This window comes from Hypanus sabinus, chromosome 12, assembly GCF_030144855.1.
Source record: "Hypanus sabinus isolate sHypSab1 chromosome 12, sHypSab1.hap1, whole genome shotgun sequence".
Taxonomy (NCBI): domain Eukaryota; kingdom Metazoa; phylum Chordata; class Chondrichthyes; order Myliobatiformes; family Dasyatidae; genus Hypanus; species Hypanus sabinus.
In genome coordinates this window covers 54,198,997-54,224,379 of record NC_082717.1, presented here as the reverse complement: position 1 = coordinate 54,224,379, position 25,383 = coordinate 54,198,997, and the positions used below count along the sequence as shown (strand labels likewise).

Below are 25,383 nucleotides of genomic sequence, written 5' to 3'. Positions count from 1 at the left end.
CTGTAAAAGATGGAAATAAAAAAAAGTAATCTTTAAAATGAAGGAATGTGTCATCTTTAACTTTATGCCTTTTGGAAATCAGGTCATCTTTTACTTGCTTAGCTATTCACAGTAACAGAAATTTTGACCAGGGGTGCCCAAACTTTTACATGCCACTGTAACTCCAAGGAATTTGAATTTACTGACACTCTGCATGTTCAATCCTTTAATGAGGACTGGCTCATGGACCTCTGATTCTTCTTCTTGTAGTCAATGGTCAGCTCTATGGTCTTAAATTAAATGAGAAGCTTTGACATCATTCAATCAGATTTTCAGTTTCTCTCCTATACCAGTTTTTCATCATCTTTGATTTGGCCAACAGCGCCGTCGTCCACAAATAGAAATGTGGTATTGGAGTTGTACTTGGTCACACAATCATAGTTATAAAGTGAGTAGAGCAGGTCATTAAGTACAGAACTTTGTGATGCATCTGTGCTGATGGTCATTGTGGAGGAGATGCTGTATTGACTTGGATCTGCAAATGACAAAATTGTGGATCCAGTTATGTAGGATGGTATTGGGTCTAGATATTAGAGCTTAGTGATGGTGTTGAATGCTGAGCTGTAGTCAATATAGAGCATTCTGATATATGTATCTTAATTGTCCAGATGTTTGAGCTGAGTGAAGAGCCAATGAAATGGTACTGGTTGTGATGGTAGGCAAATTGGAGCAGATCCAAGTCATTGCTCAGGCAGGAGTTAACACGTTTCGTGACCAACCTCCCAAAACACTACATCACCATGAATGCTAGTGCCACTGAGCTGTAATTATTGATACAGGATAGCACCCTCTTCTTGGGCACCAGTATGATTGAAGCCTACTTGAAGCAGGTACATACCTCAGACGGCCAAAGCAAAAGGTCAAAAATGTCAGTAAACAAGGACATTTTAGTTGATGAATCGATCTGTTTTGTCTGATTGTATTGTTGTGTAAACTCATGACTATAATATATTTTAATTTAGTTTACAGTGCTAATGTGGCTGCTCACATACGTTGGTGCCTTGTTTAATGGATTGACTCTGCTGATAATAGGTAAGCCTTTACAACTTTGAATGTATTTCTGTTCCACCATTGCACTCACTGGAGGCATTGTATTAACTTAAATAGTTGAATCTGGATTTAATATGAATAGTTAATTAGGAACATACGATTAAAAAAAATCAGGTGACCTGGCCATTTATCTATCTTGAAACTCAAAAACTTTAGTGGTGTTTTCTAGGAGTGGATTTCATTTGGGAAATAGTGTTCCTTAATTTTATATTCAGTTTGTTGCCCTAACTTAAGACAATACATGTGAAAGTTATCTCTGCCTAGGAACATGGTCCATGTGCTGCTTGAGCCTTGCTATGCTTTACCACCTCGGAACATGCTTTTTGATAGTAGCTGTTGGTATCTTTCTGTTTTCAGTCATACTTTTATGTGAAAAGTAGTGGCTTAAAATTTGTACCAGCTCAACATAATATCTTACACAATCTACTAATACCATATTTGCTGTACTTAGAATCTTAAGTATATAGCAATTTGTATTAAACAAATTTGAAATGAGGTATGGATTGCACTTGCAAAATCCTCATACACTTGAAGACCAGAGTTTTTAAGCTTTAGTAAGTCCTTATTTTTTTTTGTTAGGAGCTAGATATTCAATCTTCCCTTCTGTTCTCTCTCTTCACCCTCCCCCCCCCCCCCCCCCCCAGACACTAGAATAAGAAGACTGTCAGAATTTAACACGGTGTTAAAATTATAGCATGGCCAAAACCAGCTTTTATACGATGGTTTTGATTTGATTTAATGGACTACCATTTTTTTTAAATTTCCAAAATTGCAAGTCTTTCAACATATAAAGAATTAGCAGGTAGAGGCTACTTGGCCCCCTCAGACCCACCCCAGAATTCAATGTTAGCTGATTTGTACATTATCTTGTACTTGCACAGCTCAACTTGCCAGCTAATCCATGTCCACTGTATCCACAGGCAACCTTTGCTTATCTACGTCATCTGTATATTATAAACCACAAAGGTCTCAGCACTAATTCCTGTGGTATACCACTTGTGATAAATTTCCACTCATACAAGCACCCATCTACCTCTACTTTTGTCAAGCTAATTTTAGACCAGTATGTACCTTGGCCTTCTGGGCTAGCTTAATGTGTACAACCTTATTGAAAGTCTTACTGAATTCCTTGTAAACCACATGTACCTTGCTGCTTCTATCATCTTTTTCAGTTTGTTATTTGAAAAGGGGGAAAAGCTAATTACGATTTCACCTATTGGAGGAAACATCCATAAAACAACTAATCCAACAAGGCCTCACATAAATCTTGTGTTTTAATAATATATAAGTGAGTGAAGGCTGATTTATTTTGCCATTCCTCAAACACAACTTCAGCAATACTTGAGGATCCTTTTTTTGAGATTTCTTTTTTACATTGTCTGTTTATTTCCTTGTATGCCCCGGCAGTCAGTTGGGCCTTTTAACATCCAAAACCATCTCATGGCATTCAACTTTTCCAGTCCAGTATAGTTTTGGAATATTTGTGTTTGGTACGACTTTCAATTATATTCACTTATGCTTGCTACTTTTGGGTTTGTTCAAGGCTTAATTCTGAGGTTTATTTGTGAGCTATAACAATAGCAATTGCATGTTCTAAAGATACAAAATTGGTACAGAGTTGCTGAGGGTTAAAACAGTGACTTATGTCTGCTATGTGTGTATCTGTATAATTGCACTGTAAAGTTTTAGATACTAAAGGAAGGAATATTCATTCTCTCTAGCTCTGGTAGCAGTTTTCAGCATTCCAGTTGTTTATGAAAGGCACCAGGTAAGTGTCTAAATTTGCTTTACATTTGCAAAAGGGATATTAATTTACAGAATGGATATGATATTGTCATCCTGACATTGTTACAATTGTATTTTGAGTGCTAACTGGTTATATTAGTAGCAGTTAGAATATTTCTTGTTCCTAACATTGATTTGTAAGCATAGCTTAGGCATTATATCAGGTTTTACTTTATTAACCTGAAAGCTAAACTACATGTAAGCAAAATTTTCAGTATAATAGAATGTCACAAGAATAAAGTTCCATATAACAATTACAGCACAGAAACAGGCCCTCTCGGCCCTACTATTCTGTGCCGAACGCTTATTCTCACCTAGTCCCACTGACCTGCACTCAGCCCATAACCTTCCTTTCCTTTCCTGTCCATATACCCATCCAATTTTACTTTAAGTGACAATATTGAACCTGCCTCTACCACTTCTACTGGAAGCTCATTCCACACACACAGCTACCACTCCGAGTAAAGAAGTTCCCCCTCGTTTTACCTCTAAACTTTTGCCCCCTAACTCTCAACTCATGTCCTCTTGATTGAATCTTCCTTTCTCTCAATGGAAAAAGCCTATCCACATCAACTCTATCTATCCCCCTCATAATTTTAAATACCTCTATCGAGTCCCCCCTCAACCTTCTATGCTCCAAAGAATAAAGAGCTAACTTGTTCAACCACTACTCTCTGGCAACTCCCATCCAGCCACTGTTGAATCCATTTTACTACTTCAATATTAATACCTAACAATTGAACCTTCCTAACTAACCTTCTGTGTGGAACCTTGTCAAAGGCCTTACCATATAGTCCATTTAGGAAAAAGTAACTACAAAATATGAACATTATTGCTGATTTAACCTCTAATGCTTGGAGGTATTTCTTGAATGATCTTTCTTTGGAAGCTATTTAGGATGCCTTTTGGAATCTTGCAGTAGTTGGTATTAAATGCTAAGACAATTAAAATCTAGATAATTGATTGCAGGATTAATTCAGGACATGATCTCAAGTAATGGGGAAAATAGTTTTATGGAGTATTAAGAAAATATTTATTGAATATTTTACAGCTAATAATCAGATCTGAGTTTAATTTTGCAGTGATTACACTGAATTGAACTTGAAGAGTTTAAAAGTTGATTTTCCTGTATGTTAATTAATAAGATAATTGGCTGCAAGTCAGTTGTGTGTTGCTATTGTTGAATTAGTTTTTTTCTCTCCAAAGGTTTAGAGCTTCTACTTAGAATTTACACTTCTTAAAGGCATACCATCATTATACAGGAATTGCAGCAAAACAGAAATATGGCACTCTTTTGTGAAAATTAATGTTTAGTGTTGAATTTCATAGTTCTTATGTTTGTAAAAATTGATGTGGAAGCTTCAGTGGTTCTTGAACATTTTCCGTATTTGTTATGTGCTGCCAGTCAGGTACGAATTTGCTGTCCTGATCCTGTCCTTGAGTTCTCAGAAGTAACTCAGTTTCTTAGTTTGCTTTTCAAGCAACCATATACAGTTGAAGTCAGTAGATTGAAGTCATTAAAACTGATTGTTTAACCACTTCACAGATTTCATATTAGCAAACTATAGTCTTGGCAAGATGTTGAGGACATCTGCTTTGTGCATGACACGAGTAATTTTCCCAACAATTGTTTAGACAGATTATTTCACATTTAATTGACTATATCATAATTCTAGTGGGTCAGAAGTTTACAAACAAAATTAAGAGATCAGCCAAGATGTCAGGAAAAAAAATTGTGGACCTCCACAAGTCTGATTCATCCTTGGGAGCAATTTCCAAACGCCTAAAGGTACCACGTTTATTTGTACAAACTGTAGTACAAAAGTATAAACACTATGGGACCACACAGCCGTCATACCGCTCAGGAAGGAGATGCATTCTGTCTCCTGAAGATGAATGTACTTTGGCATGAAAAGTGCAAATCAATCCCAGACCAACAGCAAAGGACCTGGTGACGATGTTGGAGGAAACAGGTAGACAAATATCTATATCCACAGTAAAACGAGTCCTATATCGACATAACCTGAATGGCTGCTCAGCAAGGAAGAAGCCACTGCTCCAAAACCGCCATTAAAAAACCAGACTGCAGTTTGCAAGTGCACATGGGGACAAAGGTCTTACTTTTTGGAGAAGTGTCCTCTGGTCTGATGAAACAAAAATTGAACTGTTTGGCCATAATGACCATTGCTATTTTTGGAGGAAAAAGGGTGAGGCTTGCAAGCCAAAGAAACAACCGTGAAGCATGGAGGTGGCAGCATCATGTTGCGGGGATGCTTTGCTGCAGGAGGGACTGGTGCACTTCACAAAATAGATGGCATCATGAGGAAGGGAAATTAAGTGGATATATTGAGGCAACATCGTGACATCAGCCAGGAAGTTAAAGCTCGGTTGCAAATGGGTCTTCTAAATGGACAACGACTCCAAGCATACCCTGAAAGTAATGACAAAATTGCTTAAGGACAACAAAGTTAAGGTATTGGAATGGCCGTCACAAAGCCCTGACGTCAGTCTGATAGAAAATTTGTGGGCAGACCTGAAAAAGCGTGTGCGAGCAAGGAGGCCTACAAACCTGACTCAGTTACACCAGTTCTGTCTGGAGGAATGGAACAAAATTCCAGCAACTTACTGTAAGGAGCTTGTGGAAGGCGACCCGAAACGTTTGATCCAAGTTAAACAATTTAAAGGCAATGATACCAATTACTAACAAAGTGCATGTAAACTTCTAACCCATTGGGAATGTGATGAAAGAAATAAAAGCTGAAATACATCATTCTCTCTACTATCATTCTGACATTTCACATTCTTAAAATAGTGATCCTAACTGACAGGGAATGTTTTCAAGGATTAAATGTCAGGAATTGTGACAAAACTGAGTTTAAATGTATTTGGCTAAGGTGTATGTAAACTTCTGACTTCAAGTGTAATTCCGTGTGATTTGACTTATTGCCTGTTATCAAATTTCCATTGCTCCTGGTTACATTTGAATAAGAACTAATGACTATCCCTTGTAGTTCTTGCCTCTGTCTGCATCTCACCACCTTCAAAAAAAAAGCTTCCTGCTGTCCGGAAGTCTCTCTACAAGGAGATTGATTAACAGAAATCACAGTTGAGCTCTGAAGGATACACTTCAATGATACTAATATAAATTTATTTCTTTCAGGCACAAATTGATCATTACATAGGGATAGCAAGCAAACAGATTAAAGATGTCACTGCTAAGTAAGTACAGTATGTGGAAATTCAGAAATGGTAATTGCTTGTGATTGTTTTGCTCCTTTTTGGGTGTTTCTGTGGCTAAACAAACTTTCTTATCACTATTTTTCCTTAGTGTTTATGTTGAGCATGATTTCTCATGTCTCCAGGTTGGCTTGCCAAATGTGAATATAGCCTGAAGAAATTATGGATATCATCAGTTGTGTAAACCTTTCACAGTAGTATAGTTTTAATCTTTGAGCATCTGCACCTTGGAACACAAGATATGTAAACATCAGGTTGGCTAGTTTGAAACTTTTGGCATCTTAATAATTGACTAGCAACTCTGCAATGGGCTTTTTGAGCACCTATCTCATTATTTTTGTGGTTGATCATCATGAAAAATGCGCGTAACATCAATGTAATCTTTAAAGAATATATGTCAAATGTTAATGTGAATTTGGCACATTTTGCTCACCAAGAGCTTGCAAAGGAAGCAGTAAAATTACTTCTTACATTGTGGCATAAATATTTCATTACCATCCAGTCAATGACACTTATTTTCTGTATTCAACTGCAGGTTTTGTTTACAAGATGCATTGAGTAATTAAATTAAGGAGATTTGGTATACTGCACCTATATTTGACAGGGAAACTTAAGAAAATGTATTTCAGAGCAATGCCTTTTTTGTGAATTTGGTAATTAAAACAATGAATAATGTGCATTTAGTTTAGCCTTTCTCTAATCTCATTGTGCACAAGAGATTTTTTGGGATAAAAGTTACTTGGTAGCTGTTCTTACATAATCAAGTTGAAACACCATAGCGTTAGATTAACAGGTCAGCATTCTAAGTACCTTCACTCTTTTACAATATTCCTTTTCCACTGTTTTTCTCATTTTAGGATTCAAGCTAAAGTTCCTGGACTGAAGAAGAAAACTGAGTAGTATCCTGCACTGTTTCATGGCACGTTGTCTGTGGGACTGTTACTCGGTTGTCACAGGGAGGGTTGGGAAGAATAAGAAAGCCTTGGAACTGCAGATTATTTTACATTTGGTAGTAACTGAAATTGTTGAGCTGCAGTCATGATCTATTATATCACAAATACTAACATAAGAAATTTGAATTCCATTTATTTATCTGATTTGGTACAGAGAACACTGGTTTGTATTAAAGATTTGAGAAACTGTACATTGCACTTGTCAGGGTTAGTGTCTTATGTGTAACAAATCATGGTGCAGTAGGAGTTTTGAGTATTCCCATTCTCCACCTTACCCCCAGTTTGCACACTGTAGAATCTATGCTGTGAGATTGTTGCAAATTTCTAACCCTTGATCATATTTACTGTACCATTTTAGTGGAGGTCTTGCTTTTTCCTCACTGAAACCCTTTGCTGTATTAAGGTTTTACTGTTTTAACAATTACCCAGTTAGTGTTTCATAACTATAGAGTTGATTTCATCAGCTCCACAGTGCTTGATGGTTTCAGAGTTTAATTGTATTTTAAAGATGAATTCACAGTGCTGAAACATGCAGAATATTACATTAATCAACATTAATGTACAACTCATTTCTTTCATCTATAGCAACAGTATGAACAAAAGCAAAAAAATTAGCTGTACTGCTGATTATTTGTGGACTGTATTCAATGCTACAAATAAATGTAACTTGGAAATTTCAAGCATTATCTGATGCATAAATGAGGCAATGAACTTTGCATTGTAATTTGGCTCAGGCTTTTGTCTGGGGGAATACAGTGTGGAATAAATATGAATAAAGCTTATAACTGCATTACTTGAGTTTTTTTCTACCTGCATTTTCAGAGAATTGGAGTCGACTGTTAAGAATGTGGTTTCAGGGTACTTGGAAGCACATGATAAAATAGCCTGTAGTCAACATGGTTTCTGCAAGGGAGAATGTTGCCTGATGCATCTGTTGGAATTCTTTGAAATAACAAACAGGATAGCTAAAGGAGAATCGGTGGATGCCTTTTAAAAGGTGCTGCACATGAGGCCTCTTAACAAGTTGAGAGCCCATGGTATTATAGGAAAGATACTAGCATTAGCTGATTGGCAAGAGGCAAAGAGTGGAAATAAAAAGACTTTTTTGGTTGGCTGCTGGTGATGAGTATTTCAAGGGATACTGCTTTTTGCGTTATGTCAATGATTTGAATGACTGAATTGATTTGTGGCTAAGTTTGCAGGTGATACAAAGATGGGAGGAGGGGCAGATGTGTTGAGGAAACATGAAGGCTGCAGAAGACTTGGACAGATTAGGAGAGTGGGTAAAGAAGTGGCAGATGGAATACAGTGTTGGGAAGTGTATTGTCATACACTGTGGTACAAGAAATAAAAGTGTAGACTGGGGTTCCCAACCTGTGGGCCATAGACCCCAGATAGTTTTAACTGGGACATTCAGGATTCCAGGTGGATATTTGAAAATTAGGTAGGACATTGAGAAATAGAATCTTCATTAATTCAGCTACCATTTCTTTCTGCAGTATCTGCTGTTAAAGTTATTAGTTGCAAGTTCTCAGTTTAATTTGATAAAGTAACTCTTTAGACATTGATTTTAAATTTTATCGTTTCTTAGCTTAATTTCTTACCTCATCCAGCACTAGCAACAGGCCAACATGAGCCAATCAAAAGCATTGGCATATGAGCAAAGCAATAGCTGCATGGACTTTGTCAGCACATCCACTAGCTGCCAACGTTGTTAGCTATTATTTTGTATAATTATCTTGGGTGTGAACTTTTTTAATCAACTTTTTTAGTACTGCAATCACTGGTTCTCCCTAATCTCAAAAAGGTAAGTTAGTCAAAGCACTGTACAGAAAGTCTCTCAGAGATCCATTTGAATCTGCCAGCAGAAACCCATATGATTGAGCAAAAGCTGGAGCACAGCCTTTTGTTCACCAAAGCAGCAAGCAAAGCACACCTGTGCTCTCAATTATTGCAGTTGGAAGCACCGTGTTCTACCTGGAACAAGTACAGCAGTGTAATTAAAACAAACAGTTGAAACAAGTCAGAAAAAAGGTAAGTGATCATGAAAGCAGAAAATGCTGGCTGGGTTGGGCAGTTTTTGTAACATGAGAAACAGTCAATGTTTTAGGCCAAAGACCCTTCATTGGAACAAGTTTGGTATCTCACTTTCTTTCTACTAAAGTAGCCTGAACTGATTAAGTTTTTACAGTACATGTTCTGTTTCTATTTCAGATTCCAGTATTTGTAATTTTGATACTATAAACACATTTCTTAATGTCTTGATTTTACAGATGCAGATGACTTTGAATATTTGATAACACTATAACTTGACAGTGAATCTGGTGAAAGGGTCAGTTGTCAGTCATTTTGGTCAGTGCAGGCAACAATTATGCTCTCTGTTAGTTGTGATCTCACAGTAGAAGACTGCACTTGAAACCATGCTTTAAAAAACCAGTATGGAATGAGTCAATAATCCTGAGGTGGTGTAAGTTCTGTCCTGATCTATCAATGATAATTATTTGTTAGTACCTTTTTTTTTTAAACCATGTCATTAAAATTGTATTAAGCAGATTCCCAACCACTAATGTCCGGATAATTAGCCTTATTTCTCTTATTTTCTTCCTCCTTCTCAAAAGGTAATGTTACATTTTTTACCTTCTAATGAACTGTGATTTGGCAGATCACTAATGCATCAACTATTTTTACAACTGAGTCTTTATCCCTATAAGATTGGACAACCAGTTAAGGGTATTTGTAAACTCCCTTAAAATGATTAAGGAAAATGTTTGTTGCTTTAGCACTTACTGATATTATTGGGGCTTTTACAATGATTTATTATCTCTTTCAACCCCATTCTCCTGCCTTCACCATGTAACAGTTGGTGCCTTTGTGATACCTTCCCTGTATGTTCCCCTTAAACATTTCACCTTTTGCCCTTAAACCATGATATTTGGTTGTAGTCTCACCCAAACACAGTGGAAAAAGTCTGCTTGGATTTACACTATCTATATCCCGCATAATTTTGTACACCTATCAAATCTCCCTTCAATCTTCTATGTTCTAAGTTCTTACCTATTCAATCTTTTAACTTGGGTCCTCCAGTCCCATCAACATCCTTATGATTTCTTATTGCATCTTTTCTGTAGTTAGATGACTAAAATTGCACACACAACTCCAGATTAGGCCTTGCCAAAGTCTTATACATAATTTCTGTAATCATACTTTGATCTGTGAAGGCCAATGGGCCAGACGCTTTCTCAATGGGTTTGTCTAGCTGTGACTCCACTTTTGAAGAATTGTGGACCTGTATTCCCAAATCCCCTTGTTCTACAGCACCCCTCAGAGCACTACTGCTTGCCGTGTTAAAAGTTACTTTGGTCCTCCCAAAGTGCAACACCTCACTCTTGTCTGCATTAAATTCCAGCTGTTGCAGATCCCCTTGGAAGCTTTAATGGCCTTCCTTGCTGTCCACTATACCTCCACAGTCTTGGTGTCATCTGCAATTTCCTGATCCAGTTTACCACATTCTCATCCAAATCACTGATATAAATGACAAACAACAGACCCAGCATCAATCCCTGCAACACTCCACTAGCCGCAGGCCTCCAGAGAGGCAACCATCTGCTACCACTCTTGATCTCTCCTCCAAAGCCAATGTCAAATCCAATTTACGACATCTCGAGTGCCAAGCAACTGAGCCGCCTTGACCAATCTCCCATGTGCAACTATGTCAAATGCCTTGCTGAAGTCCATGTGGACAAGATCCACTGCCTCGCCTTCATCAACTTGCCTGGTAACTTATTCAAGATTGGTTAGATGCACACTACCACACAGAAAGCCATGGTTATCCCTAATCAGTCCCTGTCTGCTCAAATACTTGACTATCCGGTCCCTTAGAATACCTTTCAAGAACTTAACCACTACTGCTGTCAGGTCCACTGCCTATAATTTCCTGCTTTATTCTTAGAGATTGTTTTAAATAGCAGAACAACATTAGCTATCCTCCAATCCTCTTGGTACCTCACCTTTGCTCAGAATGATTTGAGTATCTCTGCTAGGGCCCCTGCAGTTTCTACACTTGCCTCCCACAGGGTCCAAGGGAATACTTTGTCAGGCCCTGAGGATTTGTCCACCCTAATTTGCCTTAAGACCGCAAACTCCTCGGTAATCTTTACAGGCCCCATAAAGTTGATGCTCCTTTGCCTCACTTCTATAGGCTCTGTTTTGTCTCCCAAGTAAATACAGATGGGGGGAAAAAAAACACAACATTTCCCCCCATCCCTTTTGGCTCCACACATAGATGACCACTCTGATCTTCCAGGGCACCTATCCTTTTGCTCTTAAGATCTGTAGGAACCCTTGGGATACTCCTTCAGTGTCTGCTAAAGCAACCTCATGCCTTTTCTCAGCCCTCTTGAATTAAGTTTTCTTTTGCATCCTTAATTCCTTTTATCAAAGTGCATAACCATACACTTCCCACTTAGCCCATTCTCATAATCTTAAGTGCTTCTGCAGTCTCTCTGCCATCGATTAAATCATTGATGAGTAATTGGGGGGGGGGGGGGTACAAAAGTAATTACAACACTGGCCCCTGCAGAACACTGCTGGTCACTGGCAGCCAAGCAGAGCAGGCCCTCTTTTTATTTCCACTCTTTGGCTGACTGGCAGGAGGCAATCTTCTACCAATGCTTTTTTTTAAGCAGCTTTCTGCCTTGGCACCTTATCAAAGGCCTTCTGAAAATCCACGTAAACATCCATTGATTCTCCTTTGTCTGTTTGGCCTGTTACTACTTGAGTTCTGGCAGATTTGGTAGGCAAGATTTCTCAAGGAAACGATACTGACTTCAGCTTATTTTATTGTGTACCCCATAATGTCACCCTTAATAATGAACTCCAGTATCTTTCACCCACTAAAATCAGGCTAACTAGACTGTAATTTCCTGTCTTTAGCTTCCATCCCTCAGGGTGGAGTGACATTTGCCAGAATGTCATTCCAGAATTTGGTAACATTACATTTACCTTCCCCACTACTGACTCAACCTGCAAGTTGACCTTTATCTGATTTTTGAATTTGCCCTCCAATTTAGAAAATGGTCTGCGCTTTTATTCCTTTTACCAAAGTGCATGATTATAAATTTCCTGATACTGCATTTCATCTGCAACTTTACCTAGTCTCCTCATCTGCTACTGCTTCCTCAACACTACCCACCCCCCCCATCTTTGCATTATCTGCAAACTTGGCCACAGTCATCAGTTCTGTCATCCAAATCATTGACATGCAACATAAAAAGCAGTTCCAACCCTGACTCCTGCAAAACACCACAAATCACCAGCAACCACTCAGCTCCCACTCTTCCCCTTCTACCAATCAGCCAATACTCTATCCTTGCTAGTATCTTTCCTGTAATACCCTGGGCTTTAAACTTGTTAAACAGCTTCATATGTGGGTGGCACTTTGTTAAAGATATTCAGTATTACTCTGCTGTAACATTGCATCTGATTTGAGCTCCCCCCCCCCACCCCCAAACTACATGGTGAATTCTATATCACTGACTCCAAAGGGTTCCTATGAACTCCCTAAACCAGTAGCAACACTTTAGCAGTGTACTATATTTTGCAGAAATTTGAGGTTAACAATATTAGTAGGAAGAACGAAAAGCATTGTTACTTGAATGCTGGGAGAATACATAATACAGCTATAGAGATGGATCTGTCTCTTTGTACATAAACCACATTAAATGCCAAATTGTTGGCCTTTATTTATTAGAAAAATAAACAGGACTTGTTAAACTACACAAGACTGACACTACATCTTCAATATAATGAAACTATAATACTTAAGTTTTTCAGACACAATGTTTCTAGTAAATGTTGAGAAGAAATTGCATTTAAGACTTGGGAAGGATTTTCTTCTGAGATTTATGAATTGTTGAAATTCTCCATATCAGAAGTGTAGTGATCATAAATGTATTAAAGATTGAGGAAGGCTATCTTTGATCTACAAGGAAAATAAAAGAAAATAAAAGGCAGATCTTGTTGAAGGCAAGAACAGAATTGCCTGACTTTTTATTTCATGCTCTTTCGCATTTTTAAGTTTCTCTCCCATCAGCAATATGAATTGGCTAAATGATTTTGCATTATCTTGAAATTAACTGCATTTTTAATGTGGTAAAAGTACTGTTTTATTAGTTGTTGGATATCATATTCATACCAAAACATTAAAAATTAAAGCATGACTTCATTTTTGTATAAAAGAAACTGACCACACTCTGATAAAATCTGTTGCTACATTAGTGACACTTGGATCCTATTACTTCATTTAAGCCCAAACAATTGATTCTTAATTTAAAAAATAAATTTCATGCATGATGCAGTTTAATATTACATTATAATACAATTCATTATTTTACAATGTATAACAAATTTATCAATGATACATTTGCAATTTAAAAATCAAATAGAAAAATGTAAGAATTTTTCAAAATGAATCAAAAATTAGTTTTTCCACTTTCAATCAGGTACTTAAGTTTCCATGGATATAATATTGCTATTTTATTCTAATATATATAAAATCATGTCAATGTCTTGATAATTGTACCTATCTTTATACATCAAAAAAAATCCCAAAATATATCAAATATTGAAAGACAGAAGTAAGCACAAATACACACTGTAAATAATACAAACATTTCATTAAAATTATTAATTAATTTTGTTATGACACACTACTCTCAAACCACCATACTAGTGGCTAAACTGCATAGTGAGCTTTGGCTTGCTGAATTTAAACACTTAGTTGAATAGTCCACACTCTCAAACATTATAAGGCAACACTTCTTGAATGGTGAAGATATTGTAAAGCTGTAATGTGTTAGTCCACTGAAGGTGCTGAAATATATTAGATTGATTTTTTTTTAATCCACACTGAAGTTAAGGTTTTATAGAATACTCCATTCAGCAGGGCATTGCACTATGTATGGCCAAACCAGGATCAATTACATACATCAACTATGTGAAAAACAGATTAATTTCATCCATAAATGCAGCGTTAAGATTTGCATTTTCAGGTTCAGACAGACCTTGCAAATACTTTGTGAATTAGAAGCTAAAATATGCCTATGCAATTGTTTGCCATTTATTTAGATTTTCTTGTTTAGCTATAAATAACTATTTTCTTAACTATAAATAATTTAATCTGCAAAGAAAAGGCATTGCAATCACATTCCAAATTGTAATATTTAACTATTGCTAAAAGTATTGATTTTATATACATTACTGATCACTTAAGTCCAAATTCAAATAGGACATTGTCCTAACATCATTTCACTATTTCTAAAATCAATAGCACCATGTACAGTTTGTATTGCACAACTAAATCAATAGGTAATTGTATGTAGAATTGTACAAAGGCACTTGTGCAAAGAATTTCCCAAGTCCAATGGATGACTCATTAGTAAAGTTAATGTACACGTACAAATAAAACTATGGCAAGGGGGGAAAAAGGCAGCTTCGCAGACACAACAGCAGTATGGGGTTGTGCTACCTTTTTCAAATTGTTAAAGAAATTCTTTATTGCACAATGCTGGCACACAATTTAGAAGTTGTAAGTTAAGGGATACCTTTTCTGAGGTGCAAAATGGCTTCAAGATGTTTGGGTTTAGCAGACACTTCTCAGTGGGTATTAATATTTACTTGCACACTAACAATACATTACTTACCCCAAAAGGATGTGCAAACAAAAAAAATGTATTTTCAGTAATCAGTAGTGATTTTATTTTGCTTTAGCTTTCTTTTCAACTAATTGAAATTATTGTAACTATAATGTTGTAACTTAATAAAATTATATAGTAAATGGGAACTTTAAATTATTGCAGGATAGTTTCAATCTATTTGATTTCAGGAACAGGGACCAAGCTCTTATCATTTGACCACCTAGGGATTTTATAAATCAGAGAATTAAACCCAGATGATTGTTTTGCCTATTACTGGCTTGTTATTCTGTATAATCCTGAAAATTATTTTGTACCCAGAGCTCGTGGACATATCTGGGCTTGGGTAGTAGTTAGAGTCAGGGATGGGACAAGTTTGCAGGTGGACTAGCTAGTGGGATATTCAACTCACTGCGATTACACTTTGGTCCTGATGTTTTCCAAATGCAGTAGTTGAAATGCAGTATGGAGTTGAGGCCTGTATTTATATGCTGTACTTTTGTACCTCTGTACCTTTGCCATTGAGTTCAGGAAAAGACTATTTGGCAAAGAAAGACATGTAAAATTCACCACCGCCTTCAATGCAACAGCATACTATTTGAAGAAAACAGTTTGAATATTGGGACCTAGTTCAAAGTTGCTAATCAGCAATGATTCCTACAATCCCATCTGGGCTAAGGTAAGTATAGGAACAATGCCAATAAGCCAAAAGAGCACAAAAGAAAATTTACGTGTAAGTTGTTAGACCCAAAGATGAGCAATTATGTTCCAACATTATGTAACTGGAGAAGGCTTAATAGTGACTTCCTCTCCTATTTTAGCCCATTCTCCTACCTTCTGTTAGGGCTGAAGAATTTTATAAAATTTGCCACCTTTGGGATTGAGCAGTCTTAAGTTTCCATTCATTTGAGCATAGGAGACTAGTGTCTGAACTTAGAGGTGTACAAAATCTTGAAGGGCCTAGACACTGTCCTTTTCCCCAGAGGAAGGGAATCAGATATAAAATGAAAGAGGAAAGATTTTAAAAAGGAACATGAAGGGTATGGTGGGTATATCAAATGAGAAAGCCGTTTCTAACAATGTTGACTATACATCAGTAATTTAAAATACTCCTTTGGATCCCCTTCTGTTCCAAGGAGAACAACCCCAGCTTCTCCATTCTGTACATGTAACTTAAGTATTTATTTCTGGATCATTCTGGTAAATTACACATGAATCTAGCTTGACCTTCAACCATTGCTCCCATGCAAATGGTAGTTTAATTTATAACAAGATTTATAATAACTAAGAATACACCAGCTATATAGGCCAAGGAAGTCAGATTCAACATTCTTATTTGGCAAAAAATCAAACAACTTTGCTGTGTAAAAAAAAACACCAACTGATCAAAATTTGGAGATGAGCCTTTTTTAAAAACACATTACAAGCATATATATAGCAGCCCTTCCCATTTGATTGTGCTTTAACATTGCTGATTATCTCCATCACTTGTTTCATATAAATGTCATCAAAAGTCCCAACCTGTCTACCAAAATATGTTTTGGGTCATAATCACCCTGGAACTGTTAACTGATACGCTTAATGTTGGTGGCAATTATGTTCCAACATTATGTAAGTGAAGAGGGCTTAGCAGTGAATTCCTCGCCTCCATCTTAACCCAATCTTCCACCTGCCGGGTGTCCAGTTACCCTGGACCATGAAAATGAATCCAGGATTACAATGAGGTAGATGAACAGAAAAACTGGGGAAAAGTATCACAATCATACCTGAACACAAGAATCCCTTCTCAGCCAAACCAAACTGATCTGGCTACAACACTATTTAAGAATTCTAACCCTTGCTTCAGTAGAACTTCCCTGAATAAAGACATAGGGTCAACAGTAAAAAGAATTCTTTGGAATACCTTTAATTTTAATCTTTTCTATAATTTTGATCTTTTGTAGTAAAGATACTTGCAAGATGAAATAAAGTGACTGATTACTTAGCAGCAATTTATAGCTACATATGAATCAGCCCTGTTGTATTTGTGAAACAAGCCTTTTGCACCTTGTAAGAGTTATGTAGACTTATAAAAGCCTCTACAAACAAAATAATTTGTACATTTGATCTTGCATAAAAATGTATATATGAACAAACAAAATTTAGCAAATTTCATCTTGCTGTAGAATGAGATCACATTTTGCTGCATCAGTCCAGTTTTAAAACCACTCTGATAATCATCCTCACAAGCCACGCATGTTACGTTTTGTTGAGGGACATGCTGAGTACCAAGGTCTGCATTTGCTCTCAATACATGCTTGCTTGCTAAAGGTGTCATCAAAAACCACAGCCAAGTGGTTTCCTTTACACTAGTTATCCTGTCCATCTTTTATATTTTACAGTAAAAAATTACCATTGCATCAGTTTTGTCCTAATGCAATCTGCATTGAGTTCTCATTTTCAGCATCTTCAGTGGCATTCACATCACAGGCTTCACAATCACAATATGTTTTGTGGACACAATTGATAATTTATACAAACACCTTTTTAAAATATATGCACCTTTTTAAGCATTTTTGCTTTCTAGCAGCCAAGTTGTTATTGAGGCATTTAGGATTCCATCTTTTGAAAGAAATAGCCACTGGATATTTTTTTCTTCAAAGGCATCGCCAAACAAATATACTGCAAACAAACAAGAATACCTTAAATTATTAGTTTCCACAATTATGTTGAGATAGTTCACCAATGAAGTTTATTTTTTTTTACTGAAAGAGTTGCTTAAAATGTACAAATTGCTTTCAGCTGCTGAAAGCAATGACAAATACTGTCCTAGATTTTCCTCAGTTTTTCGGCAAACTGCATTCTCCATTTCCATTTCCCAGAACTTGTCCTTTCTGGATTTGGAAGCTGATCCCACTAAGACATCCAGTCAAATAATGAAAATCTGAATGGTGACAGGTTCTCAAACAATACAAATAAATCACAAGCCAGAATAAGACTAACACTCAAAATTCCTCTGGAAGCCACCAGAGAGCAAAATCTCTGGTGTCTGATATTCAGAAATATCTTAAAACAATACAGAAACAAAACTATTCTCTAGATATTCAATTTTTTTAATAAGTCCTCTGTTTAAGATGACAAGCTTATAAAAGATGATCAACTTATAAAACAACAAACAATGAAACATCCTGCCTCACACAAACAAAACAGGAACAACCTATATGCTTTTCATTCTTGCAGCCACACAATCCCAATTCAAAGGCTGTGCAGAATATAAAAGTGGATATCCCAGCACATGTATCAGTGAATCTCAGCAAGATGCTCTGCTTTTGGGAGTCCAGTATTTGAGCTTGCATATTTGTGCAAGGTTCCTAAATTTTGTTGAATTCCTGGAGCTGATGGTGAAAAATGTGGACTACCTTGTTCAAATTATGGGAAAGTGGAGCCATAGAAAATGTATCAGTGTATTTTATTATAATTACAGTCAACTTAAGTTACTTAATATGGAAGTTACTTAAAGATCCCTAAAATTCTTCCAATCCACAGGCTACTACCATTCTTTGCAAAATTATAACCTGCATAGCCTTCCTAATTTTATTACTTTTAGTTACAAGATCCTTTCTGATTTATGGAGAAAGCTATCATAGTTTTCAGAATGTCAAGGCCTACCTTGTAGCTTCTTTTATTTTAATTATTTTTTTGCCCCTAGTATCAATAAAGATTTAATTAGAAAGCTAAAGTGATATTTCAATTCCTTTGCATTTTAATTCATTGCAAAGTTATTAATATGAAAAACAAAATTGGGCATTTCCCTCAATTGAAAACACTGATTTAGGTAAAATACATTTTTAGAACCTGTTACGAATGATGAACAACTCTGATGGGTATAAGGATACAGAATTGCAAATCGCCACTATTCCGATGCTGTTATCAAAGGAGGTGAGAGAGACACAGGAAAGCTGCCAAGACAGTTGTTATTGATAAACAGCTCATGTCAGTTAATGAGAGAGAGACAACTCAGAGATACACAAAGTGGAATGTCTCCTCCTAACAAAAGTGGAACGGAACCACTAATTACTGCTATTGTCTCTTGAAGAAGGATTGTTTATTGAGTACTGTTCTATTCATTGAAACCCCTCAGGGGCAACCAAAGTGGGCTGGTTTGATGGATTGCATCATCCCAACCTGATTGACACCCGAGACCCCATGAGTGAGGATAAAAGTAGGGTCTGGGGCAACACCCCTCAGACGCACCAGGAGAGACACTACGAGACCGGTGGGGGGCTTGTGTGTGTGTCCACCCTTGCCTGGGTGACAAGTCCACCACGGAACGGTCTAGCTAAAGGACGGAGGGGTCATACGTGAATGGCCACAACAACAACACATTGACGGATCAAGATCGTAAAGGAAAGTTGGCAAGTCAATAGCTGTTACTGTTCTCTGTCTCTCTCTCTCCAACAATTGAAACAGTGACCAACAACTACCGCAGCCTGCATGAACTGAACTGAAACTTATATTTCCATCAGACAATTCATTATCCCCTAGACAACAATAGAGCTTATTTCTTATTGATTATTATTATACCAGCACTTTTAGGTTTAGTATTGATGATGTATATTATCTGTATATTTGCATTGATATTATTTTTGTGTAGTTTTACTAACTAACAAATACTGTTGAAAATAGTATCACCAGACTCCAACGGAGACTCCTATCTTTGCTGGTAAGACACCCAGTTACAGGGTTCGTAACAAACCTTACCTGCAGTCATCACCACCAGCACTAACAACGTACTTGTCATCATGGGAAAAACGTACATTTGTCACGTGTGCAGAATGTCCAAAATAACGCTTGTGTTTGGCCTAATGAAATACAAGCAAAAAATGTCAGGGTAATCAATTATTGAATGATTCATAACTGCACTACAAATTAAATCTTTCATTTTTCAATACAATCTTTTGTTCTGCCACCGGAAAGAGTGGGCTAGAACTTCCAAACATCTGTTTGACACTTGTCTTTCAAGGACAGTAATAGAGCATTTGCCCAAATGTTCATTCAACAGAGTTGCAGTGGTTAGGAATCTTATTACAACATTCTATAACAACTTTAAAAGTGGCAACTACTCTTACAGAAGCTGAAGATCATGAAGTATTTTAAAGAGTTCAATCTGCTACTTGTAGCAACTTCTCTTCAGAAACATTGACAAAGCTGATTAAATTTGCCCAGATCCTAGCTTGCAAAACCTGGTTTGCTTTCTCTTGCCTGGAACATTAAAGGGGTATTTGATGAAGGCAGCTTCCTCACTGCTCCAGCAACCCAGGTGTGATTCTGATCTCTAAATCAATCTGTATGGAATTTGCATGTTCTCTCTGTGTCCATGTGGACTTCTCAGTTGCAGTAGTTTCCTTGTGTATGTAATATTTAAGCTGGTTGGTAGATTAGTGGATAACTAAACAGTCTTAAGTGTAGGTGGATGGATGGAAAATTGGGGTGGGACTGCTAATGAGCATGTACAAAGGGATTACACTGAGACTTGACAGATTTGATAGGACAAATAGCTTCCTTCTATGTTGCAATGGAACAAAAGCATTTAATAATATAAAAATACTAGATAAGATCAACCATTTCATTATTTGGGGTAATCCAACTTGATGAGATGGCACAAAAGGCATGTACTTTGTCATAATGCATTATGGTGACACAGGAAACTGAATGATAGGGGATCACATTTTAAATTGATGTACATTCAAATATCTTGCACTGCTCTTGCTACTTGGAGTTTCAGGTTCTAAATAATTTCCAGAATATTTTGTGATTGTTGTTGGTCTCTTAAGTATATGGTTGCATGGGCAATTCCTATTAAAAATGAAATGATATTTTCACCTGTATAAAAACAATATTCACTTACATATTTTTCAGTGCAAGGAAAATCAAAAAGTTTCACCAAACCGAAGTCATCCCCTGTCACTAAGTTTAACCCAGCATGAGATACACAGGCACAGTTGACATCTGCTTTCTCTGCATTTCGAGGCCAAATTCCGAGGACTTCATCTCCTAAAATGCTGTTTAAGAAGAATAAATCACATTAATTTTAACATTTTAGATCTCTACACTTTGTTCCACTAATCTTTAGGTCTTAAATCTGCTCTTCCTTAAAGTTTTATCAATTTTTCAAAGGCTTGAAGCAAAATATCAAGATTTTGTGCATTTTCCTTGTATTCAAAAGCAGCATCATCTCCATTCTCTCTTACAATAGTGTATGTCTTCTGGGGTTTATGCATATATAATAACACTGAAATCAGAAAAATGACTCAATTCTATCATTATTAGGACAGTAAGTGAAATTTGTTTTTTTATTTTTGTATATAAGTAATAAAAACATGTTTTCTTAATAAGTTGGACCTCCATTGCCCAATTCTCTCACATTAAATTTATTATGCCACAGACTAAATGGATGAAAATTCTGCAGGTATTAAAATTATTCTTCAATGAAAGATCATATCAGATGATTTTTAATTCATATATGTGTGGGAGAATTTCACCTTCATGCAATTGAGGTTTTTGAAACAACCTTAAAATTGTTTAACATACATTGAAAAAACTAGAAACTCTTAAACATGAGAAATTCTACAAGTGCTAGAAATCCAAAGCAAAATGCTGGATGAATAAACAGTCAATGTTTTGGGTCGAGACCATTCTTCAGCATAGAAAATCTTATGCCATTTAGCCTTACATCAGTAGCAGAGAAATAATTGCAGAAAATTCTTAAGGACAGGGTCTACTCATATCTAGAAAAACACAGGCTTATCAGAAATGCCAGCATTGCTTTGTGAGATCATGTTTTACAAACTTAATTGAGTTGTTTTGAGGACGTGATATGAGGAAAGGGCAGTGGACGTTATATATATACGTTGGCTTTGATAAAGCTTTAATGAGGTCTCTCATGATAGGCAGGCTGACCTAGAAGATTAAAACACATGGAAACTTAGTAGATTGGATTCAAAATTAGCTTGGCCATTAAAGATAGAGGGTAATGGTGGAGGGTTGTTAGTTTAACTGGACATCTGTGACCAGTGGTGTTCTTCATAGATTAATGCTGGAATCTTGTTTGTGAATGGTTTGCATGAAAGTGGACTGATTATTAGGTTTGCAGATGATTTTAAAAAAATGATGGAGCTCTGGATGGTGAGGGTAATTGTCAAATGATTCAGCAAGATATAGACCAATTGAAATTACGGCAGTAAAATGGCATATGGAATTTAATCTAGACAAATGTGAGGTGTTGTATTTTGGGGTTTTGAATGTAAATGATAGGACCCTTGGGAGATTGATGTACACGGGGATCTTGGATTGCAAGTCCATAGCTCCCTGAAAGTAGCAACACAAGTAGACAGGGTAGTAAAGGCAGCATACAATATGCTTGCTTTCTTCAGTCAAGATGTTGAATATAAAGTTCAGGAAGTCTCTTGGGCACAAAATACTTTGGTTAGGCCATATTTAGAATATGGTGCACAATTTTGTTCACCGTAAGAGTTTGGAGGCTTTAGCTGCAGAAGAGGTTCACGAGGATGTGGCCTGGATTAGTGGATTGTTTTCTCTGGAGTAATGGAGGCGGTGGGGCAACCCGATGGAAGTATATGAGATTGTGAGAGGCACAAATAGGATAGGTAGTCAATCTTTTTCCCCAGAGTGGAAATACGACTGGATATAGCTTTAAAATGGAGGAGGAAAGTTTAAAATGGCCTTTAAAAAACATACACACACAGAAAGTGGTGTGTGCCTGGAATGCACTGCCAGAGCAAGTGGTGGAAGAAGCAAATGAGACTTCTTCCACCTTACCTTATTTACTGAGGTAACACACTGTTTCTGGATGTCTAACATATTTTATATTAAATTTTTATTTTATCCATCCTCCCCTGTTTTGCCTAAGCCTTCTCGGTCCCTCTTAATCCAATATATCACTTTATTCCTTATTCTCCACTTAATTTTTATATTTTGCTTCCATTTCCTTAACTTAAAGAATATAGATGGAAGAGCAGCGGAATCAATAAACCAACAGTGTTACATCATCTGCCAGTTAACAACGAAAATCTCACAATCTGGTATCCAACTGTTCAGAAATCCCAATGACTCAGCAGCTGACTCATGGAGTATGTCTCCCGCAATCCATTTAAACTCAAAGGGGTGCATTTCCCCATGCACTCTTTAAATACAAGGGGTCTGTTTCCCACACTCCATTTAACCACATCCAGTTCATGAGAAAATTCATTATATCACCACGTAACATCTTAAAAGGTGAATTAAAAGTATATTAATAGGACATCATATCCAATAATCCAGAAAATCCATTTGTCCAGCACCAAGTCTGAGGGTGTCAGATTACTGGTTTTACTATATACTCTGGCACTTCTTTCCCTTAACAGCTGATCTGTGCCACTGAAGATATTCAACCTATGTAACCAAGTGCTTTTTCTTTCTGTACTAAGATAAATTTGATGTAATAACTTACTGTTCAGAAAATTTACTGAATTCAAAGACTGTGAAAACAAACTGAAAGATATTCTTCTCTTTTTAGTTTTAGCATCATTTTCTAAAAAGTGCTTAAACCTCCAATATTTTAAAATAACACTTCGCTAAAATGAAGTAGAAAAATAATTAATGATTCTGACAAATATCTAATGGTTCTGAAACATACTCTGATCAAAAACATAAATTAATTTGTCCACCCATTTTTAGATGTGTATATGATGAATCTACCTTCATTGGAAAGATGGATGAACAGCAAGTATTACATTTGGTTATACCAGCTTTAAAAAATTATATTAACCACAAAATGGCACACTCATTTATCACAATTTGTTACTTTCACTTGTATAAAAATCCATGCAGCTCTTTTGTTCAATGGCAAAACTGAAATTTATGCGTTATCATGCCATTAAGGTATGAGTCATTAAATTACTGGAAGCCTCAACAAATATCTGAGACTACAGTTTCTCAACATCAGCATAGCATCTTAATGAAGAAAATGTTCTAATGAGAATGAATGTTAAGATAAATATCCAAAGAGAGTTAAATAAATCTGGCCCCAGAGGAACAATATTATTTATTTATTGAGATGCAGCTTGGAAATAGGTCCTTCTGGCCCTTCAAGCCATCCCGCCTTCCAACCCCCAATTTAATCCGAGCCTAATCATGGAACAATTTACAATGAACAATTAAGCTACCAACTGGTACATCTTTGGAAACAGGAGCACCCAGAGGAAACCCATGTGGTCACGGGGCGAATGAACAAACTCCTTACAGACAGGGAATTGAATCCGAGTTACCTGAAGTGTAAAGTGTTGTGCTAATCACTACGTATGGCAAAAAAAATTGAATTTAAGGAAATAAGATGGGAAGACAGATAAGTATGGGACGCCAACTCTATTATAGGTCAAATAAATATATGATCCCAAAAAAAGTATTGGTGGAATAGCCACCAATGACTCAGCAAAAAGAGGTATATACAAGTGGTCAAGGGAAGATAAAAGAAGTCCACAAGAAGGAAGAAGTGTGGTTGGAAAAGGTTACATACTGTAATTAGAGACAATTAGAGAACTAAATTTCTTATTACAAACTTTATTTAAATTCTCCAAATCTCCAACCTTGTCCATGTAGCCCATGTGATTTTTTCAATTATTGCCTGGTCTATTACTTGCTTTCCTGATGGAACTTCATGTACCTGACGCTTATAGGCACCTGTGGACACCTGCAAGGAGAAAAAATGTATGTTCAGTATACCAAATGAAAAATACCTTTTGGATAGTTGAAAAATTGCACAATTATGACCAACAATTTTATATAACACTGCTATTCACTTTAAAAGACTGGGTTCTGAGAGAAGCTCAGATTAATGAAACATCTATCAGTGTTGAGTTGAATTACATTCCAAACAATACACTGGGTACCAGCCTATATCATTTTTACTAAGATTAAAGAGACATCCTACCTGAATGTGTTTGCTGTCAGCTGAAAAGTCCATTTGGATAACGAAACTAGGAATGTCTTTGCAGTAGCCTATTCGGTTTAAAGTAGGCCCCTGTGTGAGATCATAAAAATCAACAGTATTTTCTGCCGAACCTACTGCCAGGAACATGGAATTGGGGCTAAAACTAGAAAAAATAAAAGGAAGTTAATGTTTCTAAATTAATTATAAGCAGTTTAAAGAAGTATTATTTACTTAGCCGATTTATTTTCAGTATGATGTTTCATTTTCAAAGGTATTTCCTTAATGCCCTTTTCAATGTATTCATTAACATTTTTTTCTTCAGGATAGCAGCCACTCTCAGGAGTGTGAATTCTGTTATTGAACCCAGCCTATCACTTCTGCCTTGTCACATTATTGTCCCTTTGCTTGGAAAAACTACTTCCTTTACGATGATACATCCTACCTAATATCAGCTTGAACAATGCTACGGAGTTGTACAGATGTGCAGCACAAAAGAGCTTCTGTCGATGCTCATCTTATGTCCATCTACTCTAACTCCATCTTCCCACACTAGCTTTGTATCCTTGTTGCTTAAACATAACAATTGTACCTGACTCATTCGTATCTTCTCTGGCAGCAAGTTCCAGGTATTAACTACTTTTGCACAGAAAAACCTCAAATA

General features: G+C 36.6%; 2 protein-coding genes across 8 annotated transcripts in view; one reads left to right on the top strand and one right to left on the bottom strand.

The window, feature by feature from the left end:
• The window catches only part of LOC132402893 (reticulon-4-like), a 72,814-nt gene extending 64,965 nt beyond the window's left edge, over positions 1-7,849 (top strand). For all 6 annotated transcript variants that reach the window (XM_059985960.1, XM_059985956.1, XM_059985957.1 and 3 more), the window contains 4 exons: positions 1,002-1,071; positions 2,811-2,857; positions 6,035-6,093; positions 6,969-7,849. In XM_059985960.1, coding sequence (XP_059841943.1) covers positions 1,002-1,071; positions 2,811-2,857; positions 6,035-6,093; positions 6,969-7,011 — 219 coding nt within the window. In that variant the 3' untranslated portion in view covers positions 7,012-7,849. The remainder of the gene's footprint in view (positions 1-1,001; positions 1,072-2,810; positions 2,858-6,034; positions 6,094-6,968) is intronic.
• A 5,276-nt stretch (positions 7,850-13,125) lies between these two features.
• Positions 13,126-25,383, bottom strand: part of LOC132402888 (echinoderm microtubule-associated protein-like 6) — a 352,621-nt gene continuing 340,363 nt past the window's right edge. For both annotated transcript variants that reach the window (XM_059985945.1, XM_059985944.1), the window contains 5 exons: positions 24,723-24,885; positions 24,379-24,482; positions 20,643-20,796; positions 19,496-19,596; positions 13,126-17,416 (listed from right to left, as the gene is read on the bottom strand). In XM_059985945.1, coding sequence (XP_059841928.1) covers positions 17,392-17,416; positions 19,496-19,596; positions 20,643-20,796; positions 24,379-24,482; positions 24,723-24,885 — 547 coding nt within the window. In that variant the 3' untranslated portion in view covers positions 13,126-17,391. The remainder of the gene's footprint in view (positions 17,417-19,495; positions 19,597-20,642; positions 20,797-24,378; positions 24,483-24,722; positions 24,886-25,383) is intronic.